Source organism: Sabethes cyaneus, chromosome 1 (genome assembly GCF_943734655.1).
Source record: "Sabethes cyaneus chromosome 1, idSabCyanKW18_F2, whole genome shotgun sequence".
NCBI lineage: Eukaryota > Metazoa > Arthropoda > Insecta > Diptera > Culicidae > Sabethes > Sabethes cyaneus.
Window position 1 is genome coordinate 109926709 of NC_071353.1, and position 23687 is coordinate 109950395.

At 44.9% G+C, this 23687-nt stretch overlaps 1 protein-coding gene across 1 annotated transcript in view; it reads left to right on the plus strand.

Moving 5' to 3' along the window:
* The window catches only part of LOC128736177 (uncharacterized), a 139151-nt gene that overhangs the window by 99011 nt on the left and 16453 nt on the right, over window positions 1-23687 (plus strand). Inside the window, exons 2-6 of the mRNA XM_053830661.1 lie at window positions 9435-9547; window positions 20746-20894; window positions 21459-21678; window positions 21748-22130; window positions 22198-22354. Coding sequence (XP_053686636.1) covers window positions 9435-9547; window positions 20746-20894; window positions 21459-21678; window positions 21748-22130; window positions 22198-22354 — 1022 coding nt within the window. The remainder of the gene's footprint in view (window positions 1-9434; window positions 9548-20745; window positions 20895-21458; window positions 21679-21747; window positions 22131-22197; window positions 22355-23687) is intronic.

Sequence of the window (23687 nt, forward strand, 5' to 3'; positions counted from 1 at the left end):
AAGAAAAAGAAATTCGAAAGCTCGCAAAATTGTTCGTCGGTTCATTGTGTATCATCCGTGAATGCATGACTTTCTGATGTTGATCTTGCAAATGGAGAATTTTACAACCACACTGAACTGGCACTAATTTTGAAAACTGCATGCATTCAAAAATGCAATTATAAATCAATATTAATTTAAAAAAACAAACAAAATCAGTAAAAGTGATGGGTACGATGAAATAGACGATAAACGCATAATGAAATCAAACATCGGTTTAATTCTATTTTTTCACCAGCTTTGTTCCAACCAGTTTCAATCAAGTTTTGGTTGTATATATGAACACGATTGTACGCTGCGATAGGATCAAATACCGTTTGTTTTGTTTGATTTATGGTACTGGCTATCGGTTACGAGTTTTGTGCGAAAATATTTATTTTTCGTTAAAGTCACTTTAAACTTTAAACGAACTTAAATTTAAACGACTTCAGTCAAAAAATAAATATTTTCGCACGAAACCCGTGACCACTACCATATATCATAGAATCAAAGTGAAATACAAGATTTACTGCTTATATCTGAAGACGGCTCTAACTTGTCTAACGATATCCTTCTCCTTCATGAGGTTTTCCAAAACCGTTCAACAACGTTTACTGAAAGTTTTCGTAGTGCTGCAGGCCACATTTTCCTGAAACTTTCAACGGAGTTAGCTTCTCTACCATCCTTTCTGAGATGCCTTTTGATTATAGCCTGGCATCTTTCAATGGGTCACAGTCCTGGGCAGCTTAATGAGTTTAGACATTTTTGTAGAAAATTAACTTTTTCAGTTCTGAGCAGTGTCAAACTCGCAGCAGCATAGAGGGCAGCTGCTAGTTCCGCCAAAACAATGGAGGAGTTGTATGCTTTCGGCAAATAGGCAGAAGTCGCTTTTTAAGGTACTCCGTCCTGTTGTCCTCACCGTTGATTGTACCCGTTGTGAAATACGAAGAACTTTTCAATCCACACGAGCAGATTGCTTGCCTGTGACCAAGGCCTTCCTTCCAAATTTGGCTGTTCTGATGTATCGTTCGTCATCAGGAACACTTGTCTCTTGTACAGCGTTGAAAACTGCGGACCCGGAAGTGTGTGTCCAATTTGACGTACCTACTTTTCAGTTTGTATTCCGCCAAATATCGTCCGCAGTACTTTCCGCTCGAAGGACGGCAAGGACATGTATATTCTATGTATTCCTAGCTATGACATCAAAATCATCTGCAAATCCTAGGAGTTGACTAGGGCAAGTTAACCTATAGTGGACTCTTTACCTATAGTGGACCTCAGGTACAGTTTTGGGGTGTATTAGTTTGTACTTCTTATTTCCGAGGATATATGACATGAAACGGAAAGTACTAAACATACCACACAGTTCAAATTACTAAATTTTAGCCGCATTTGATGATTAATGCTTTAAAATCGACATTTTCAACCAGTGAGGGTCCATTACACGGTTAACAATGCAAAATATGTCGCTATTAGTGGACCCTCTTCATGCACAATGCAATAAAATTCTTATAATGGACCCGGTAAACCAAAAGGCCCATAAAAGGAAGACTGACATTCTAATTTGTTTTAAAAATTTGTAAAATATAGAGATTTGCAACATAAATTGATATTTTTTTAGCGTTAATCAAAAGTTACTCGTATTGTAAGTACCATCTGTTGCGTGTTTGGCGTTGCCAGTTCAAAATAATTCGTGGAAGAAAGCCGCTCAAGCACTAAATGGTCCACTAATGGTTAATTTACTCTACTCTTGATGAAAGTCGTCCCGCTCGTTTCGATACCCGCTCGTCGGATCACCCCCTTAAGAGCGATATCCAGCATGCGGGACAAGCCGTCACCTTGTCTCAACCCTCGCCGCGTCTTGAAGGGACTCGAGAGTGTCCCCGAGATGCACACGAAATCCGCAAAACCGTGTTCGTAAGCTATCTGCCATAGTTGGTCTCGATCGACGGTTTCGTATGCTGCCTTGAAATTAATAAAGATGTGAAGCTAGGGCACGTTGTACTCCCGACTTTTCTGCAAGATGGTAAAAATCTGGTCCTCAGTTTCGTGAGCCTCCATGAAGCCCACCTGGTAATTTCTTACGAAACCCTGTGCTGACAGCCAGCGTAACAGGATCTAGGAGAGTACCTTGTAGGCGGCGTTTACCAGCTTAATGCTGCGGTAGTTGCAGCAGTCGAGCCGAGCATCCTTTTTGTAGATGGGACAACCCTCTCGTTCTATCCATTCCTCCGATAGCTCCTTCTCCCAAATCTTGGAAATAACCTCAAAAAACCTGTCGACCACCTCGCAGTCGTTTGTGATTTAATTCCTTTCCTCGTCCCTACACAGGTCAGGTGTTGATATTCGTTTGGTTTTTTCGCGTGAGAAAAATAAGGAGAGAATTATTTTTGAATTTGTGAATTTTTTTCCGGTTTTCAAATTCCAATGGTGAAGATTTCTGGAGTGGACCTGGTCGCCCAGGTACCCTCTCTAGCTACGCCAATGCAATGGCTATACGTCGTTAGAAAAAGAAAAAAGACGTATTTTTCTTCAACCCAAGCTGCTCTGCTTCGCGTTTTAGTCAGGTGTACTGATCTTCCACCGCCTTGAATGTTCTGCCAATAGCATCCACGTCGTCGGTAAAGCAGATGAATTTACTGGATTTATTAAAAATTTTGCCCCTGCGAGGTTCTGATTTCTCATGCAGTACTGGATCCCATCCATCGTAGTCATGATAAATCTAGTAAGCTTACCCGGAGAGCCGTTTTCGTCTATAATTTTCCATAGCTCTTGTCTGTTTACACTATCATATGCGGCATTGAAACTAATGGACAGTTAATGCGTGAGGACTCGCAATTCGTGGCACTTCTGGAGGATTGGCCGCAGGGTGAAGATTCGGTCCACTGTAAACCAATCCTCTACGAAGCCGGCCTGATAACTTCCCATTCCTAACATTAAAGAAAAGAAGAAAACTTTTCCCAAATTCAATTCTACTATTAATATTTATTCCCGACAGATACGTATTTCTCCTACGACTTGCAGGTTTCATCAGTGTTTCTTTTCGAACTGTCGTATTCTACTATGGCGCTCCAAAAACTTCAGGTAACTTCCCATTTCCACGACTTGGGAAAGCACTTTGATGGCGGCATTCAGGATAGGGAACGCTCGGTAGTTCTCACAATCCAGATTATCGTCTTTCTTATAGATATGGAAATTAACCCCGTTTTTCCACTCCTCCGGTAGTCGTTCTGTATCCCAAATCATGAGCAATTAGTGCAAACAATCTGTCCAACTTGTCCGGACCTATTTTGAAAGATTCGGCTCTAATGCCATCCTTTCCTGCTGCTATGTTGTTCTTCAGCCGCTAAATGGCTTCTTTAGCTTCGTTTATCGATGGAGGTGGCACACCTCCGTTGTTTGCTGCACCAATGAAGTCACTTCCTACGCTATCAAGCGATACTTGCTCCACGGTCTTCCGTCTGCATGCCTTTCATGAGTTCATTGTAGTGCCGCTTGCACTTTTCGACCACCTTTCGTCTGTAAAGATACATCTATCCTTATCTCTGCACATTGTGGCCCGCGACACAAAGCCCTTGCGAGATTCGTTGAGTCTTTAGTAGAATTTCCGTGTATCGTGAAACCGGATATGCTCGAGTTTCTCCTACTATGTCTCCTTCAGATGGCGAGTCTCTGACTCTCCTAGAAGAGTCTTGCTGTCTCCGCTTCTGTTTGTATAGCTCTACATTCTGACGGGTGGCTCTACGCAACATTAGTACCCGAGATGCGTTCTTCGCACCCAATATCTGCTAGCACTCTTCGTCAAACCATTTGGTACATCGATACGGTTCCACACGGCCTAAGACGTTTCCCGCGTTCTACGCTGTTGACGGCTATTTTAACGCCACTCCAATAGCCCACATCCTCTTCCAGCAGCGTAGCGTCGAGAAAAAGCGCGTAGCTTTCGACGCACCTGGTTGCTTCAGTCGCATTAGACTACACCGTGGCGTGCGCCGGTATCGTATGTTGATTACAACAGACAGTTTTTTTGGCCTATCTTTACCATCACTAAATAGTGATCCATGTCAATCTGTCGTCAATAATGTATGAAAAGTATCGACCTTCTATCGGAACGTGGTCGATTTGTGATTCCGTCTGGTTTGGTGATCTCCAGATGTACCGATGGTGGGGGTTGTGGAGTCCTAGTATGTGTACCATGTGGGTGGATTTACCTGGAATGTGTAATGTGTGTTTTTTACACATTGTTTGGGTAATTTCTGGTAACGTGTAACTCACAGAGTGAGAAAATATGGGAGTCGGTTGACAGCTTCCCGTGTAAACCCAAGTAACAATTCCAAGTTTAATTATGTTCGTATAGTGGTTTTCATGACCAATTTTGTAAAACCGATAGTAAAACTATGAGCTCCACCAGAACTTTCTGATGACCACTATAAAACTGCTTTCTGACTAAGTGGCCCACTCCTCAGCATGTTTTCTTAACCTCTATGAAAATCAGGTTATGAGTTCAAGTAGTCGTATCACGCTCTGCTGAAGGCAGCAATAAAACCGGTTAAGCTTTCGCTGCTTGACAGCCATCGCCATAATTTAATGAAGCTTTTCGCTTTTCGCTCTGGTAAAAGCTAAATAAGTTCGCCAGCTTATCAACTTGAAAATACATCCGTGAGCAGCAAAGTTAAAGTTTTTCTGTCAGATTATTCTGATCGATTTGGTTTAGGTATAGCGTCCAGAATAAAATATCCCATAGAATATTTAATAAATTTTAAGCAATTTCGTTGGTTTGCAGCATGTGCGCATTTAATTTTATCGTGCATATTGAAATGATAGGTGGATAACATCAACGCGCCATTGAAATTTTGCAATTTTCGAAAACTGGTTGTTTTAATAAAATAAATATATTGAGTTAGTCAATCACAATTTCTAACAAAATCATTTTAGTTGCGCCCTTTGACAGGAAAACCGATTGGTAACAACTTTCTTTTCGCAAAACACTTTGCTTTGATGAATTTTTGTTTGCGAGCTAAAACAAAATACTAAAATACGGAAAATATGGTTTCGCATAAAAAAATGATTTTGGTGTCGAACTTTAGTGTTCTTCATAACAACAGCAAAAAAATTTTTTGGCCAAGGTGTTGCCGATCAAATAGGTCTTTAAAACATATAAACAGTTTTATTACGGTTATACAAGCAACCGCGATAAGATCAATTTTGATTGGTGCGCCATTTTGTATTGCTACGCCACACTTATGGTAAGTTTACAACAGATAAGTTTTAACGTGGTAATATAAGCAACCACATAAAATTTGCTTTATTAACAATTTTGTCATGGTTTTCTAGCTAGCACTGAGTGTGTTTTAACTCGTATCCTCTTGGTATCGCGAATACCACAGTAAAACCAGAGATAATGATTGATACCGCAATAAAATCTTTATAAAATTCAAGTAAAACCAAGTGGCTTTAGAATTGCTAGTTGGGAAGGGAGTGGGGAGTTAGTCGTGCAGATAGCGGATCGCAGGATATCACAGAGGTCATCGTGGAAAAAGAGACTACGCATGGTAATGTTCTTGGAGGAGGCGGCGACGTCGACAAGTCTTAGACCGTTTTCGTTTATTTGCGGGTTTGCGCTGAATCACCGGTTTAGATACATCCTCCTAATCAACCGGAGCATTATAGTCCCCGATGATCTTCATGTCTAGGGTAGCGGTCGTAATCCCGCTCCAATTGTGCGTAACATTCGTATTGGTCATCATCCGTATTTCCGAGGTGAGGTAATATTAAAAAATCGACCCTTAATACTTAATCTGCACATTCGGGGTTGATAGGCCACCACCGGTTTCTACATCTCGCCCATCACGATAAAAGCTATGCCCAACTCGTGTATGTTGTCGAAGCTTTGCCAGATGGTGTAGCCATCCCGATACGATACGTACCAAAATGCCTCATTACATTTCAGCTTACCTCCTGCTAGCCTCCTGGATATCGAAGTTCGTGGGATTGAGCTTATGCGGAGCGTTCTGGTTGGCGCTCAACAAAGAGGTCAGGCGTAGCAGGGAATCTTGTTTCCAGGAGCTATGCCGCGATGTGGACTCGAACCCCTGGGCAGTGCCTACCTGGTGGCGATGAAAAAGATTTAAGCTGGAGGAAACCTAAGGAAAAGCTAAAAGTCATTGCGGAAGGATGTGGGTACCGGACCATCTATGTAGGCTGCTTAGAAGTTACTTTGAGAACCGGATGCTTGTGTCCGACACAGTCGATGGCGCGAAGAAATAAGAAGTGACAGCAGGTATTCCAGAGGGCTCGATCCTCTGTCCTTCGCTCTGGAACGCCATGTACAATGAGGTGCTGAAGCTCAAGCTGCCTAGAGGCCAAAATTACGGTAGGAGGACAAGCGATTGTCTCAAACATAATGTGAAGTACTTGGGTGTTATAGCAAACAATAGGATGAAGTTATGCCGAACTCTATGAGTAGGTGGCAGAAGGGAATGGGACAACGTCGAGCACGGCAGATGGAGCCATAGGCTGATACAAAATATCTCTTCTTGGATCGGCAGAAGCCACGGTGAGGTAAACTTTCACCTCACGCCATTTTTGTCAGGCCGCATCCATGGCAAGTAATCACAGAGGTATGGCATGATAGGATCACCATTCTACCCTGTTTGTACTGTAGCCTAGGAAACATCGGAACTCGTGGTGTTTCATTACCCACGTTTCGAAGCCACTCGATGCAAGATGCTTGCAGCCGTTGAAGTAGGCACCAACGCCGACAACATCGCGCAAAGGATGTATACAGAACAGCGCGCATGGAGCGCCATTGACAGCGCGGTGACGGGGGTGATGGTCGAGTTGCAACGGCAGGGCCTGACATCCCAGGCAGCAATTTGAGTTTTATTACACTCTTATGATGGCATTTAAGACCAACATTGGTCATGAAAACTGCCGTAAGAGTACAATAAAACTCACATTGTTGCTTGGGATAGCTTAGCTAGGGTCAACCAAAGGGTAGGCAGTAGGCAGTTAGGCAGTTCAGAGCCTAGGTGACGGGTGCAGTAGTTAGGCCATGATAGGTGGTGTTGCTTGAACACGTTTCAACGACGAACGACGGCGGAATGCTTAGACACGTTTTCTCTTCCGAAGTAATACCTAACGATGGTTTCGGAAGGGGCTGAGAGAGTAGAGTTGCCTTTAAAACATTTTAATAAACCTCAGCAATAAAAAAGCATTCCTCTTGCTGCGCTATTAGGTCGAACTTGCGGCGCTTCACTTCTTCAGAAAGCACATGCGTACTTCCGAAGAAATTTAGATACACACTGAAGTAGTTTTCATAATCCATAGTTCAACTCTGAACCATTGGAAAACAAGTATCCACTTTATTAAATGAACATTCCATATGTAGTTGAATGTTGCACCAACTTCAATCAACTTTTAACTATTTTGGCTTATATTTATGCGACTCTAAATGGGTGGCCAAGGCTTTCCACTAATCCTTCTCAACAGCTGAAATTAAAACAACAAAGCATTATTGTACTAATTTGCTGCATTTTAAAACGAGAGTAAAACAGTTTAGCTAAAAGTTCCGTGGAAGAACCGTTTAGCCACAAACAAATGAATGAAACAAAACATCCAGTTATGAACGGTCGAGTCGGGGTCGGGCCGGCATATTTCTAGCTTGTAAACCTCTTCGGATGGTCGGAAAATCAGGTCAATTTGTAGACCGCGCCAGCTGCTGCACTTTGTTGGGCTGTTGTTACAAGTGCACATTAAAACACGGATTAATTATACTAGCTCTAGCAGTCAAATTGTGTGCAAATGCACTCATCGCTGCTCGTTAGGGCACTACTCTCCAGCCTCTTTACCGGCGTAACATGCCATTGTATCCACACGCGCGCGTGAGTAAACCAGATAAACTTTTCCCACCGGGTGGCGGAAAAAGTGGTGTCGAGAAATATTTATAACATGTCTTACTTTGTAGCATCCTCTTCGGTAGCAACAGCAGCTCCGCTGCTGGCTGGATGATCTGCTTGGCCTTGAGCGGCACCGCTTCGTCACCGCCACACCGCACAACCGCCGACGGAGCAGGGTGAACCGGCAACGGTGAAGTGCTATTGAATTTATTACGGAAAATAATGAATAATATTAGCACTTTATGAAGTGCGACCGAGGCTTGAATTGGTGGCATTCAAGGGGCAAAGCCAAGCGCATATCAGTTGACTAAATCTTCTCAGCTAATGTGCCTAGCTGAATTTATTTCCCCTCGTTTGTACCCTGGGAGGAGGCGCCCTGCTCATCAGAGCGAATCGTGCTGCGTTGATGAAAATTATGATTGTTTAAAGTGTGCATTTCCATTCGCACAATGCGATGACTGCATCCTGAAGTTGCTGGCGTGAGCTCAAAAGCAGCCGGGCCGTTACTTGCAGTTTTTCAGTCGTTGTATTCAAATTTAGTTGGAAATTACGCAATGCGACGTTCACTACAAAAAACAACTAGGTACAGTATTGAAAACAATTTATTTTCGCCACAATCAACAAACAAATTTCAACCTTAATTAGTTACAAAATTTGCAATGGTTCTTTGCTGCTGCGTCCGGCAAAACTCCGGAACGATTGTAATCGTAGCAGCACCAGCCGGAACATTTCACTATATCGATCGTCATCTTTCTAACCTAAACCTAAACCTAAACGGCGGAATGGAATTCGAGTCGAGCATTGTCGAGTTTGTTGTGTTGTTTAACTTTTCCTGCTGAAAACATTGCAAATTGCATTTAGATTCGCAACCTCGCTTCCGATCGAGCCATCGAGCTACGGTTGAAAACACAATTTTTCCTGAATGCAATATTGCGCACTCATCATCGTTAGCTCTAGCTTCGCCATCGTCGTAATCCAACTTGCAGTGTGTGCTTTTGTTTTCCATGGCTCAAGTAAAAGCAAGCTTTTTCCCGATCAGATCACCTAAACGTCTGTATGGAGCTCTTAATTCGGTTGGCTAATTCGGACAATTCAATAAATTTCCACGTATGATAGGAGCACCATTCAATCGTTGATAACGCGCTTTTATGGTTGATTGGGCTATCCGCGAGTAATTTGCTATTTGATTGGATGATTGCCGCATACCTCTGTATATTATTGGGCAGCCCATCCATCGGGCTGCTCGGCCGATCGGCAAATTAGACTCGATTGTGGTGTGTACGATAATCAAATTATGGTTCGGTCGGTTCGGATTGTTAGCGATATAAATGGACAATCCTTTCTGGATTGATTTGCGATAATTTCACGTCTGAGTCAGGTTAACGAATTTTTTCGAATTCGTGCGAAACTTCCTGGATGATTTGATTTTGCAACGACGTAATCATTTTTAAATAGCTACCTACCTGTTGGGCTGGCTGCATTTTTCTAACGATGCAATTTTGTCTTATTTCATTGCAGATCTACAGTTGGCAGCGGAGCTCGGGAAAACTTTACTGGAGCGGAACAAGGAACTGGAAATTTCACTGAAACAACATCAGAACGTCATCGAGGACCAGGCACAAGAAATTGAGGTTAGTATTATAACTTAAATTGACTTTGTAACTCCTGTTAACATATCGGGTAGTTAAAGAATTCAGTTCCAAAAACCATTAAGAGATGACATAAATTTAACTAATACACAACGGAATATAATTATAAGAAGTTCTGACATGTCTGGCCCCATCATCAATTCTTAAGAGATTTGAATAACCTGGCGTTAAATTTACTGGTTCTTTTCGGCCCTCGCGTTGCAGACAGTAGTGGCTTGTCATGGACACCGTATACAAGAAATAAATCGATTGTCCCTTTGACACACATAAACCGTTTATTATTCAAAGCATATTTTATAAAACAGCGTCGCAACGTTGTGGTTCAATTTAAACAACTTAACTATTATTTATTCACTGAAGTTCGTAACAATTTAGACATATTACTTACTTCTACCAGTAGAGAACCGGGGTGGCTCTTGGCATATTAAAAATTATCCTTCCGCTGTACTCGGTCCTGGGCTTCTTCTTCTTCAGCAGCATAGAGCCGGGGTTGCTCGTGCTGTTTCAAGCACTCATCTCCATTCAACTCGGTCTTGAGCCACTCGTCGCCAATTTCCTAGTCGTTTCAGAAGTCGCAAATCGCTTTCGACCTGGTCGAGCCATCGTGCACGTTGGGCCCCCCCTGTTCCTGGTGCCGGTGGGGTTGTTGAAGAGGACTATTTTCGTCGCACTGTCGTCCGGCATCCTTACGACGTGTCCGGCCCACCGTAGCCTGCTAACTTTCGCTAGATGTACGATGGGAGTTTCCCCAAGCAATGCCTGTAGCTCGTGATTCATACGCCTCCGCCACTCTCCGCTTTCAGTTTGTACTCCGCCAAATATCGTCCGCAGCACTTTCCGCTCAAACACGGCAAGGGCGCGTATGTGACGCGTATGTGACGCGTATGTAAGCAGCGTCACGGCTTCAAGTCCATAAAGAACTACCGGTCTAATAATGGTTTTGTACATTGTTAGCTTCGTGCGGCGGCGTATGCTTCCTGATCGTAGCGTTTTACGAAGGGCAAAGTAGGCCCGATTTCCCGCTTGGATGCGCCGCTGGATCTCCTTACTAGTGTTGTTGTCCGCGGTCACCAGCGATCCCAAATACACGAACTCCTCTACCTCTTCTAGTTCGTCGCCGTCAACGGTTACCGTCCGTGGGAGGCGCGCGTTTGTTTCCTTTGAGCCTCTTCCTTTCATGTATTTGGTCTTCGACGCATTTATTTTTAGCTCAATTCTCCTAGACTCCGCTTTCAGTCTGGCGTAGATTGCCTCCGCCGTCGCAAAGTTCCTGGCAATGATATCGAAGTCATCTGCAAAGCCTAGAATTTGGCTACTCTTGGTAAAAATCAAGAGCGATGTTGAACAGCATGCAGGATAGACCGTCACCTTGTCTCAACCCTCGTCGCGTCTCGAGGGGACTCGAGAGTGTCCCAGAGATGCGTACGAAACACATCACTCGATCCAATGTAGCTCTGATCAGTCGCGTCAGTTTGTCCGGAAAACCGTATCCGTGCATTATCTGCCATAGCTTGTCTCGATCGACTGTATCGTATGCTGCTTTGAAATCAATAAAGATGTGATGCGTGGGCACGTTGTACTCCCGACATTTCTGCAAGATCTGTCGGACAGTAAAAATTTGGTCCGCAGTTGCGCGAGCCCCCATGAAACCCGCCTGATAATTCCCTATGAAACCTTGTGCTATCGGTGACAGCCGGCGTAATAGGATCTGGGAGAGTACCTTGTAGGCGGCGTTTACCAGCGTAATACCACGATAGTTGCAGCAGTCTAGCCGATCACCCTTTTTGTAGATGGGACAAACCACTCCTTCCAGCCATTCCTCCGGTAGCTTTTCCTCCTCCCAAATCCTCGAAATAACCCAGTGTAGAGCCTTTGCTAGCGTTTCGCCGCCATGTTTATAAAGCTCTGCCGGTAGGCGGTCCTTTCCAGCGGCTTTATTGGTCTTCAGCAGCCTGATTTCTCGCTTGACTTCTTGGAGATCAAGTGCTAGGACATTACTATCTTCCATGGGCGCTCCTAGGTTAATTTCCGTTCCACCTCCTTCTGCGACTTCGCCATTGAGGTATTCATCGAAGAACTGCTTCCACCTGTCCACCACCTCGCGCTCGTTTGTAATTAGATTCCCTCCCTCGTCCCTACACATGTTTCGGTATGTAGCCCTTCCGAGTTTTGTTCACCTTCTCATAAAACTTGCGCGTGTCATTAGCTCGGAATAGTTGCTCTAATTCTTCACGATCTCTGTCCTCCTTTTGGCGCTTTTTTCTCCTCAGGATCGTGGTCAACTGGTTCCTAGCTCGTCGGTACTTGGCCAGGTTCTCTCTAGTGGCAATACTTAGATAATTTTTCCAAGCATTTTTTTCTCCTCCGCCGTTTGTTGGCATTCCCCATCAAACCAATCATTTTGTGTACTCCGAGACTTAATACCTAGTGCCGCGGTAGCGGCCTCTCCGATGGCCGAGCGTATTCTGCCCCAACCGTCTTCGAGGTTTGAAGCACCTAACTCCTCGGAAGAAGGCAGTGCTTCATTCCGTACTCGCGCGTAGTTCTCGGCAACTTGTGGGTTATCTAGCTGCCTGATGTTCAGCCAAAGAGGGCGGCTTTGACGTGTCCGGTATACGGTGGACAGCTTTGAGCGCACATGTACTGCTACTAGGTCAGAATCAATATCCGCACCCCGACGGGAGCGTACGTTTGTGATGTTAGAGAAGAACCGGCCCTCTATGAGAACGCGGTTAATTTGGTTCATTGCACGTTGGTCAGGTGATCTCCAGGTGGTTTTGTGGATATCCTTGCGCGGGAAAAAGGTGCTTCGGATCACCAGGCCTCGGGAAGCTGCGAAGTTTATACGTCGTTGGCCGTTATCGTTTATGTCGGTGTGCAGGCTATGGGCTCCTGCCACCGGTCTAGACATTTCTTCCCTGCCGACCTGGGCGTTCATATCCCCGATGACGATATTGATGTCCCGTGACGAGCAGCTGTCGTACGTTGCCTCCAGCCTTGCGTAAAACGCTTCTTTCTCATCGTCGGGTCTACCTTCGTGCGGGCAGTGCACGTTAATGATGCTATAATTGAAGAAACGGCCCTTTATCCTCAATACACACATTCTCTCGTTGATCGCCTTCCAATCTATCACGCGCTCCTGCATTCCGCCCAGCACTACAAAGCCCGTTCCCAGTTCGTTGGTAGCGCCACCGCTCTGGTAAAACTTCCGGCCTTTCCGCCATGGATCTTCCAAACCTTCTCTCCTTTGCGACAGATTTCCTGCAGAGCTACGTTGCCGAGTTTGCGGGGTTCCAGCTATTCAATCAGCACCCCCCAAGTACCGAGTCTCCATTCGTCGTCCTTGTTCCGTCGCCTAGGTCGATGCGAATATTCCGCTCCGAATATGCTTGAATGTTGTTAGTTTAAGTTTAATTTAGGTGTGTAGCCGTGCTGGGGCAACACTACCGAGTCTCGCGATGGGGCTGCCATCTTATAGTGCCGAGACTCACTATACCTCCTTCCCGGTTAGTATACGACCTTAGTTTCCACCGAGTTGGTTACCCGATCTCCGCTAAGGTTGCTCGTATTCCGGCTGGTACCACGAGGAGGTCGGGATCGGAGTTGCTGGATAAGAGACTAACGACCATGGGGTCTATATTCCGCATTATCTAGCCGTTTACCAACCTCCTCGGTCCTGGGCTACTCGTCGCCAATTCGTTAAGCGTTTCGACACAAACAAGTCTTGAACTTGGCCAAGCCATCTAACACGTTGGACGCCTCTAGTCTTGGTGCTAGTGGGGTTCTTAAAGAGAACGAATATCACTGCACAGTCGTCCGACATCCTTGCGACGCGGCCAGCTCATCCCAACGATGGAAATCTCCCAGAGTAGTGCCTGCAGCTCGTGGTTCATACGCCTACGCCACTCTCCGCTATCCGCTTGTACTCCACCAAAAACAGTCCGCAACACGTTTTGTTCGAATACGGCAAGTGCTCGAATACCTTCCGTAAGCATAGTTACTGTCTCAAGTCCGTAGAGGACTACCGGTCTGGTTAGCGTTTTGTACATCGTCAGCTTTGTGCGCCGGCGTATGCTCCTTGATCAAGGCGTCTTGCGGAGGGAAAAGTAGGCTCAGCTTCCAGCTTGAATACGTCGTTGAATTTTCTTACTCGTATTATTGTCGGCGGTGACCAGATATTGCAAATATACAAACTCATCAACCACTTCCAGTTCATCGCCGTCCATAGTCACTGTTCGTGAGAGACCAGCTTTCGCTGGAGCCTCTTTCTACCATCTATTTGGTTTTCGACGCATTGAGATTTATAACCGAGCCCTCCTAGCTCCCGTTTTTAGTCTAGCGTAAATTGTCCCCGCCGTTCAAAATTTATAATAATGATATCGGGGTCATCTGCGGAGGCCAGGACTTAGCTACTCTTGCTGAAGATCATTCCTCTCTTTTCGATGCGCGCTTGCCGGATCACACCTTCAGTAACTATGTTGAATAACATACAGGACAGTCCATCCGCTTGCCGCCACCCTCTGCGCTGCGTGATTCGAAAGGACTCGAGAGTGCCCCCGAAACGCGCACATAACACATCACTCGCTCCAGGGTAGCTTTAATCAGCTCCGTCTGTTTGTCCGAAAAACCGTTTTCGTGTATTATCTGTCATAGCTGTCCGCGCTCGGCTGTTTATATGCATTCTTGAAATCTACGAAAATGTGATGCATGGGCACATTGTACTCTCAACATTTCTGGAGAGCTTGTCGGTCCCCAGAAAGCCCGCCTGATACTGTCCTACAAATTCTCTTGCTAGTCGGGATGGACGACGTAAAAAGCAAGAGCATCTTGTAACCGGCGTTTATCAGCGTAATCCACGGTAATTACAGCCATTTTCTAGATGGAACATACCACACCTTCCATCCACTCTTCCGGTAGTTTCTCCTCCTCCCAAATTCTTGAAATTTTTCAATAAAGTACTGTTGCATTTCTGAATTGTATTGGGCATTCTTGTAGAGTTCAATCGGGCGTTGGTCGTTTCCGACGGCTCTATTATGCTTCAGCTGACCAATTTCTCGCCAGATCTCTTAGAGATCTAGGGAGCCTGTGCGCTGGTATCGTTTGTAGGCACTTCTAGAATAACCTTCGTGGCATCTCCTTCTGTGATATCGCCGTTGAGATGCTCATCGAAGATCGAAGAACTGCTCCCACCTGTCGACCGTCTCGCGTTCGTTTGTGACCAGGTTTCCCACTTCGTCCCTCACATATCAAGGTTCGGTGTATGTCCCTTATCAGATTGGTTTACCTTCTTATAGAACTTACGCGTCTCATCAATCCGGAATAGTTGTTCTAGCTAGTTACGTTGTTCTGCCCTCCTTCTGGCGCTTTTTCTTCGTCAGGTTCGTGGTCAATTGATTCTACGCTCGTCGATACTTGGCCAAATTTTCCCTCGTGACAACGCTTAGTTAGTTTCTCTCCTTCGCTTGTTAAACCAATCATTTCGTGCGCTCGAGGTTTCCTCCCCTAGCACCGCGGGTGCGCCTCATTGACGACCGAGCTTATCCTACTCCATCTGTTTTCGAGGATCGAAGCATCTAACGGGTGGCAACTAAAATTTTGAAATTTTTTTCTCAAGTTGTCAAAAAAAAAAGACAAAGATACATGAGGAAGATCTGATTTATCGAAATTAAAGATGCATTATCTATTGTGCATTAGTTTACAAGTAAAATTAGTGTACATTTGAAAACGGTCCGTAATCGGCTGTTCGGTGAAGCTTTCGTTTGACGTCGAAACAGGAGCGTTGTACGGCCGTCATGTCAACTTTGCGAATGCATCTCTTGATTCTATCAATCAACTGTTTGCAATTCGTGGCTCTCCAGTTATTTTTGTACACCAAGGAACTCAAAATCCCGAAGAAATCTCCGATTGGACGCACTGAGACAGATTTTTCGGGTCGTGGTTTTTGCGTAAAAATGGGATCGAATGGGTATTCAGGAATGATTGTGTTTTTTGGCGTAATGCGATGATGCTCTCTCTGGCCAAAACACGTATTGTCCATCTGCATGATATTTTTGTAGAAACGGGATAAAAATTTTCTTCAAACATTCGTCTGGCGCATCATAATTGATAGCCAACCCCGAAGGCTTGTTGTTGAAGAAACGAGAAAGAGAACGATGTCCTTCTGTGTCCGTAATTTTGGCAGGTCTTCCACTACCTTGCTTGCGAATAGTTGTTGGGCATCTTAGGATATGGTAAACAGTCGAAGCCGCAACATATTTGCTTTCTAAATGTTGTACCGTATACTTTTTGCCGAGATTTCTGTTGCAGTTCGTAGAAGTGTACAACGCGCTCCCGAAATGCTTCTTGTTTCAACGCCATTTTTTCAAAACAAAAAATATTAACAAAAACAGGAGAGAGAGAGAGAGAGAGCTAACAAATACATACTCTCATTTCTCTCTGAGCTCGTTTGTTGTTGAGCATAAGAGCCTCGAAAATATTCCAAAATTTTAGTTGCCACCCGTTAGCTCCACAGAGAAAGGTAGAGCTGGTATAGATAGAATTGCGAAGTGCTAGGTTGATGTTACGATGGACACATGGTGCTTTCAAATTAAGTATCGAAAAATCCGTGTTCGTATTAATGATTTTACGGCTTGCTTAGCTTATAGTTTTTTGCAACACTGACTGAGGACTAATGTTGTACAAAACAACCGTTGAGTAACACCTCGGTGTCTTAAGTTTAGCAGATGGAGACTATGTATTATAGTCTCGATTGTATGAACGCGAGATAAATACAGAATTATTATTGATGCTTGATAATGATATAGTTGAAGATACGGCATTTTATCCTCAACTTGATCATCCTCTCGTTGACCGCTTTCCAGTCCATTACGCGATCCTGCCCGTTCCCAGCTGGTTGGTTGCTCCAACGCTGTAGTAAAATTGGGCTTTGCTGCCTCGGATCCTCCACACGAAAATCCATGTTGGGAATCGCGGCCAACACGCTAACGGACAAACAACGTCACGTGCAGTGCCCAGTGCGTTGTAAGTGCCTGTACAGTTTCGTCGTCCCGTGAGTAAAACGAGTTAGATTAAAACTGCTCAGTTCGGTGGTTCGATTACAATAGATCGAGGAAGATGTTAGAGTTTGAAGATACGTCGCGTCTTATAAGGGGGTTGAGCAGTCTCCTGTTGTCCAACTCACAGCAACGACCCTATCCCCTTTTCCTACGCTGGTTCGGTCGAGTCATAAAAGCCGAAAGTCTGAACGGTAGCCGCTAACCTCCTGACATGAAATGGGTTTCCGTGATGACGGCAATGCCGATGTCTTTCTCGTTAAGAACGTCGAGCAGACCGATATGTTTTCTTCTTAGAAAGTATTCCATTTAACGATGGAAAAAGGTTCACGGTTTATACTTGCCGACGATATACATTACAGCTTGAACGGCTTCTTGCAGTAACGCTTGATGGCGACAACCGCTGAGACAAATTGAACGAGCTCTTTCAGTGCGACAATCCAGGTGCGGAGATGGAATCCGGATCTGGTTAGGTAGCTGCATGTAGTGAGTGGTGTGGCGGTGGTCAGCTGAACTGTGGCTGGAAGCCGCTTGCTGGATTCGTAGAGGCGATTTCTTGGCTATTGAACGAAAGTAAGGCCAGGTGTGGGACTTGCCTACGAGGCGGAAGAATGTCTGGCGATCAGTGCGTCTGTAGCCAGTCTGGGTATTTTAGGTTACTTGATGTTGAACTGCGTGACAACAACACTAGTAAAGATATCCAGCAGCGCATTCAAGCGGGAAATCGGGCCCTTTGCAAAACACTACGATCGAGAAGCATACACCGCCGTACGAAGCTGACAATTTATAATACCGGTATTAGACTAGACTCTATGATTAGACTCTATGGGCTTGAAGTCTGACGCTGCTCGCGGAGGACATACGCGCTCTTGCCGTATTCGATTGCCGTATGATATTTGGCAGAGAGTGGCAGAGACGTATAAATTACATGCACTACTTTAAGAGATTTCCATCGTACATCCGGTGAAAGTCAGCAGACTGCGGTGGACCGGAGATGTCGTAAGGATGCCGGACGATAGTGCAACGAAAACAGTTCTCTTCAATAACCCCACCGACACCAGTAACAGGGGGCTTAACCTGCAAGATGACTAGACCAGATTGGAAGTGATTTGCGATTTCTGAGACTACTGGGAAATTCAAGTTCAAGATCAAGTTGAATGGAGAAGACAGCTTGAAATAGCACGAGCCACCGCTGCTCTAGGCCACTGACGACGACGATGTTGTTGAATTGTTGGATGTTTGAAATCCATTAACTTGAGGTTAGCCATATGGTTGGTGGCGCGATAGTTTTCGTCGCAGTTAGCACATTTCGGCTCGATGTCATCGGGTTTTCCAAGATAGCACGTACTTGAACTGTTGCAGATTAAAGCACATAAACTAAAAGCGTGATCCCAGTTCCGCTTGATCTAGACTAACCTCGAGCTTGATGAAGTCCTGTTCGCCAATTTGTAGTTGCATCTGAAGTGAAAGCAAACTGCATACGAGCTATCTCCGGGCAGCGGTGTACGACATTATTACTATGACAGGCTCATTATGGGTTTTACGATACACCATCCTCCTGTAGAAGAAAAATGCTTACCTACTTACTTACTTAATCAGCTCCAGGCCGTGGTTTCCTCTGCTGTACGAAGAAGTCGTCGCCATTCCACTCGGTCCATGACCGCAATTTGCCAGCCACCTAGTCTACGTAGGGTCCGCAGGTCGCCTTCCATTTGATCGATCCATCTTGCTCGCTGCGCGCCCCGCCGTCTCGTTCCAGTCGGATCGTTATTGAGAACTTTTTTAACCGGGCAGTCGTCCGACATCCTCACGACATGCCCAGCCCATCGCAGGCGACCAATTTTTGCGGTGTGAGCGATGGGTGGTTCCCTAAGCAGCTAGTGCAATTCATGGTTCATTCGCCTCCTCCACGTTCCGTCTTCCATCTGCACTCCGCCGTAGATGGTGCGCAACACCTTCCGTTCGAAAACACTAAGGGCGCGTTGGTGCTCCACGAGCATAGTCCATGTCTCATGGCCGTAAAGGACTACCGGTTTAATCAGCGTCTTGTAGATTGTTAACTTGGTGCGGTGGAGGATTTGGTTCGATCGCAGCGTCCTACGGAGTCCAAAGTAGGCACGATTTCCTGCCATAATGCGTCTTTGTATTTCTCTGCTGGTGTCGTTGTCTGCGGTAACCAGTGAGCCCAGAGACACGAACTCTTCTACCAGCTCGATTTCATCACCGTCTAAATAAAGGGGAGGGAGGTCAGCATTCACTTCTCAGAAACCTCTTCCTTTCATGTATTTTGTTTTCGATACATTAATGACAAGTCCAATCCGTTTGGCTTCAGCTTTCATTACGTTTCCGCCATCCTCTCAAAGGTACGTGTAATGATGTCAACGTCGTCAGCGAAACCAAGAAGCTGGACGGACTTCGTGAATATCGTGCCACTCGTGTCTATATCCGCTATTCTTATCAAACCCTCCAAAGCGATGTTGAACAGCAAACATGAAAGCCCATCACCTTGCCGTAACCTCTTCGAGATCCAAAGGGACTCGAGACTGCCCCTGATACTCGAACAACACACATTACTCGATCCATCGTCGCCTTGACCAATCGCGTTAGTTTATTCGGAAATCCGTAGTAGTGCATAATCTGCCATAGCTGATCTCGATCGATGGCGTCGTACGCCGATTTGAAGTCGACGAATAAATGATGCGTGGGCACGTTGTATTCGCGACATTTCTGCAACACTTGCCGAAGCGCGAAAATCTGGTACGTGGTGGCGCGGGCACCCAGGGCACCCCAACCCGTGCCGCGGGCAGGTGGCGCGGGCACCCATGAGTCCCGCTTGATATTGCCCCACGAACTCCTTTGCAAATGGTGATAATCGACGACATAAAAGTTGGGAGAGTACCTTGTAGGCGGCGTTCAACAGTGTGATTGCGCGGTAATTGCAACAATCCAACTTGTCGCCCTTTTTGTAGATCGGACACACGATGCCTTCCGTCCACTCCTCCGGTAGTAGCTCATCCTCCCAAATCTTGACAATGACCCAGTGCGTCACTACCGCTTTATTGTTCTTCAGCCGACCGATCTCTTCTGCTACCTCCTGGAGGTCGGGGACTGGTATTCTGTCGTCTTCTGCACGTGCTCCAAGATCTATTGCCATATCGTCACCTCCATGTTTAGCTACATCGGTGTTAAGGTGCTCGTCGTAAAACTGCTTCCACCTCTCGATCACCTCACGTCCGTTCGTGAGAAGATTACCGTTTGACTCTAGACTCATATCGGCCTGCGGCACATTGCCTTTGCGCGAACGGTTTAACTTCTCGTAGAACTTCCGTTTATCGTTAGCACGGTACAGTTCTTCCATCGCCTCGCGATCTCGATCTTCCTGTTGACGCTTTTTCCTCCGGAAGACCGAGTTTCGCCTGTTCCGTGCTTGTTTATATCGCTCCACATTCGCCCTCGTACGGTGTTGCAGCATTCTCGCACGGGCTGCATTCTTCTCCTACACTAATTGCTCGCATTCGCCGTCGAAGAAAAATGCAGTGTAGTGAAAATATTCTCAAACATATCTCGTTCCGTAGAAATGTCCTGTAAAAAATTTTGCCGCTTTTTTGTGATTTTTGCTGTATTATTTTGACTGATACGTATTTTTCCTCGTAAACAAAGTGGAAGAAATAAATAGTGCCTTACAATCGAAGTTCGAAGTGGTAGCGACGACCGAGCGTATTTTGCGTGGATGCCCGCCAGGCTTAGAGCATAAAGTTCCCCAACTAATGGTATTGCCATCAAAAAGTTTTCGGTGGCTTGCGGGCGGGCTGTCTTCAATGAAAAAGGCTTAGTCGCGAGTGGTTCTTAGTGAACTTCTTTTTGAAACGACTGAAAACAATTTTAACCGGGGATTAAATCTTGAACGTTTTCCTAAAGCTGCTTACCTACCAATGCCAACCAACCATCCAGGTTCGTTAATCAGTTTGTGATCGCCATGCGAGCACTGCAAGTAAAGAACTTTAATCTGATTGCATTTTAACTACTTTGTGTTGATTTTTCTAATTTTTGAATCTAATTTTATGCTAGTACCTATTACATTCATTAGTTATTATAAATCTTATATATTCCGTATTCTTTTCCTTCCAGTACCTGACGAAGCAAAATGGCGCCCTGCGAGAGGTCAACGATTCTCGGATGAAGATCTACGAGCAGCTCGAAGTCAGCATACAGGACCTTGAGCGGGACAAGTACAAGTTAGCGTTAGAGAACCAAGCTGACAAAAAGCATGTTAAAACGTAAGTTAGCTGCCTACTCGTAGCCAGCAAACCAACTCACGCCGTTCATACCGATCAATCATCGCAAAAATGTTTTCAATCGGCAAGCTGTCGTAAACAGCTAAAATGACCATTGGTTTTGTTTTGCGAAAATTCCGTTTTACTTTACCTTGTCCCACTTCCGAACGGGGTTCATTCTCCGTTTACTACGCGTCGATTGGAAACATGTCACACGAGCGTCATCGGTTTTGCGTTGGCTCGTCAACAAAAACAACGGTCTATTTCGGTTCCCCTTAAAGATCACTTGACAAAGCACGTCCGCACTGTTGTGTCCAAAAATATTCCGCCCATTTGTTAACGGAATGCTTTGAGACGCAGACTTACCTAATCTACTTTCGGTTAATATGTTCCGGCGCAAAAACGTCGTGCCTTTGTCGATCAGATGAACGTCGGCGCGAGTTATTTTCGATTACCCGGCGTGTGCGCCCTTTCGCTCGCTTCCGTCACTTGATTTATAAATGCCACATTCTGATGTGATGTCGATCTTTTTTTGTTTGCTTTGTTTCGTTCTTTTTGCTCGTCTAGCCTGTGTCGCAATATTGAAACTTTGGAAGCGAAAGTTGATGAACTGAACAAAACACTAGACGATTTTCGGCACCAGCTGGAATCGGAACGGAAGAAAAACGATCGATTGCGAAGCGACGGCGCCGAAAATGGCGGAAAAAGTGCCAAGGAACTGGTCCTGCTGCAACCAGTCAACTACGATGGAGACGACGGAAATGGTAGCGGACCGGACGAGGATGAGGTAAAATGAAAGCTTATCTTGTTAGAAAATTATTTTACGCTACATAATCGATTTTGTATGGGTTCTCAGATCACCGAAATCGACACGTCGAAGCCGGAGAACTTTTCCTTTGCCTTCCGGGATATGTCGCACTCGACAGACGTGACCGATTGTAGCCATACCGGGAACAGTTCCGCACAGCTTCAAGTGCCCAACCATCACAGCCAACAGCAGCAACACATGACCGACCTGAATCTGAGCGAAGAGAACGAAGAACTGATGCGGATAATGCAGGAACTGGAAAAAACTCGCAAATGTTTAATCGCAGAGCAGAACCGCGTCGCGGAACTGGAGGAACAGCTGGCTGCCATCGCGCAGGAAAATCAAATCCTGCAGAGTAAAATAGTGCAAATCAACGCACCTGAAGAGATGAAATCCGTCCACGAAGAACTCTCGATCCTAGAGGAAGTCCGGTAAGTGTGGCACGCCAGCGTGAGGGATGTTTCGTATAGAGCTAATACTTAATTAATTCGCTTGCAGACAAGGCCAGATGTGCACCCGCTGCCTGCGTGGTTTCGAAGACCGGGCAGACGATGATTCCATCATCACCGGCACCGAGGACGACGACCGCAGCCTGATGGATCTGATACAGAATGCAGACGCGCCGCAAGTTTACCGATCTTCGGTGACGATCAAGGTGATTAACAAGTTATTCGGATACCTTTTTACCAAGTTCCCCGCCGTGGGAACGTTCCTTGATGAGCTATTGGTGTTTGCGCTGTGATATCGTTTCGTACTCCTAGTTTTTAAGGCGGCTTTCTTTTGCCTATTCTATCCTTTACGTTATTTTTATTTGATTTTGTTTCTAAAACTCACCCATTATTTATTTTGCAAAAGTTTTATTGTACAAAATCTACCGCTTGGTGGCAGTTATTATCTTACCTCTTCCATTGACCCATATCCATAATCCATCCCACATTTCCTTTCAATCTATCACAAGGAGCACATGCGCTTGTAGGACACTAGTTGCATAGAACCGATTAAAGTTGGTTGAACCGTACGCGCTAGACTTCTACCGTCAGTTATGGATTGGCTCATTGGCACGAAAGCAACGCACAGCGTCTTCGAAAACCGAAAAGCACTGGTAGAGAAATAACCTAGTAAGTTTCCGGTCTGTGGACTTTCGTTTGCACGTCCGATCACAGCTTTTGCCGCTTGATGTTAGTTTGTCCTTTTCCCCTACTAACTCAAGTTATCGTAGATGATAGCGTAGGAGAGCGCTAGCAGATCTGGTAGTTGTAGTTTAGATGTCGAGAGTTGTTAGTTGAATAATTGATAAATTAATTGTAGCATTTACAATGCTGTTCGATGGGATTAGATCGTTGTAATCCTAAAAGAAAAATTGTTAATTAGTTAACTTTATGACCTGTTTAATGAGGGAGACACTTGAAGCATCTCTCATGATTTTGATTTTGTATAGAAATGAACAGAAAACCTCAGCTTCGATTGAGTTTTGAAGTGGTGCTATTTCAGCTTTAATTACTAGGAATAACTAAATAATCTTGCCTGACGAATAAATAATGACGACTAGTTTTATAGTCATCACTTGAACCATTTTAGTTACTGAAAGTGACATTCGAATTTGATATGGCAGAGGAAATTTAATACCACTCAACTCACGTTTACTATTCGAGTTATAGAATAAGTTCGTTTACTGTATTCAGATTTTGGATTACTAAAAATATTAGACATGTCGAGGGTCGTACAAGACACATTTTCGTTTTTCTTTTTTAGCCTGACGTGGGAAATGCGTTTCATATATACTGGTATAATTTACAATTTCACTGCTTTTAAACGAAAATTTCTAGATGAAAAAATAAAACCAAAAAGTTGTAAAAATTGCTTATGAAAATGCTTTGTGTCGCTGTGCAAAACTAACTAAATGAACATATTCAAAACCTCATATTCTATCCTCTACTATCTACTACAATCTATTATTGCTGTATTTAAAAAACTCCACGGTTTCTGAA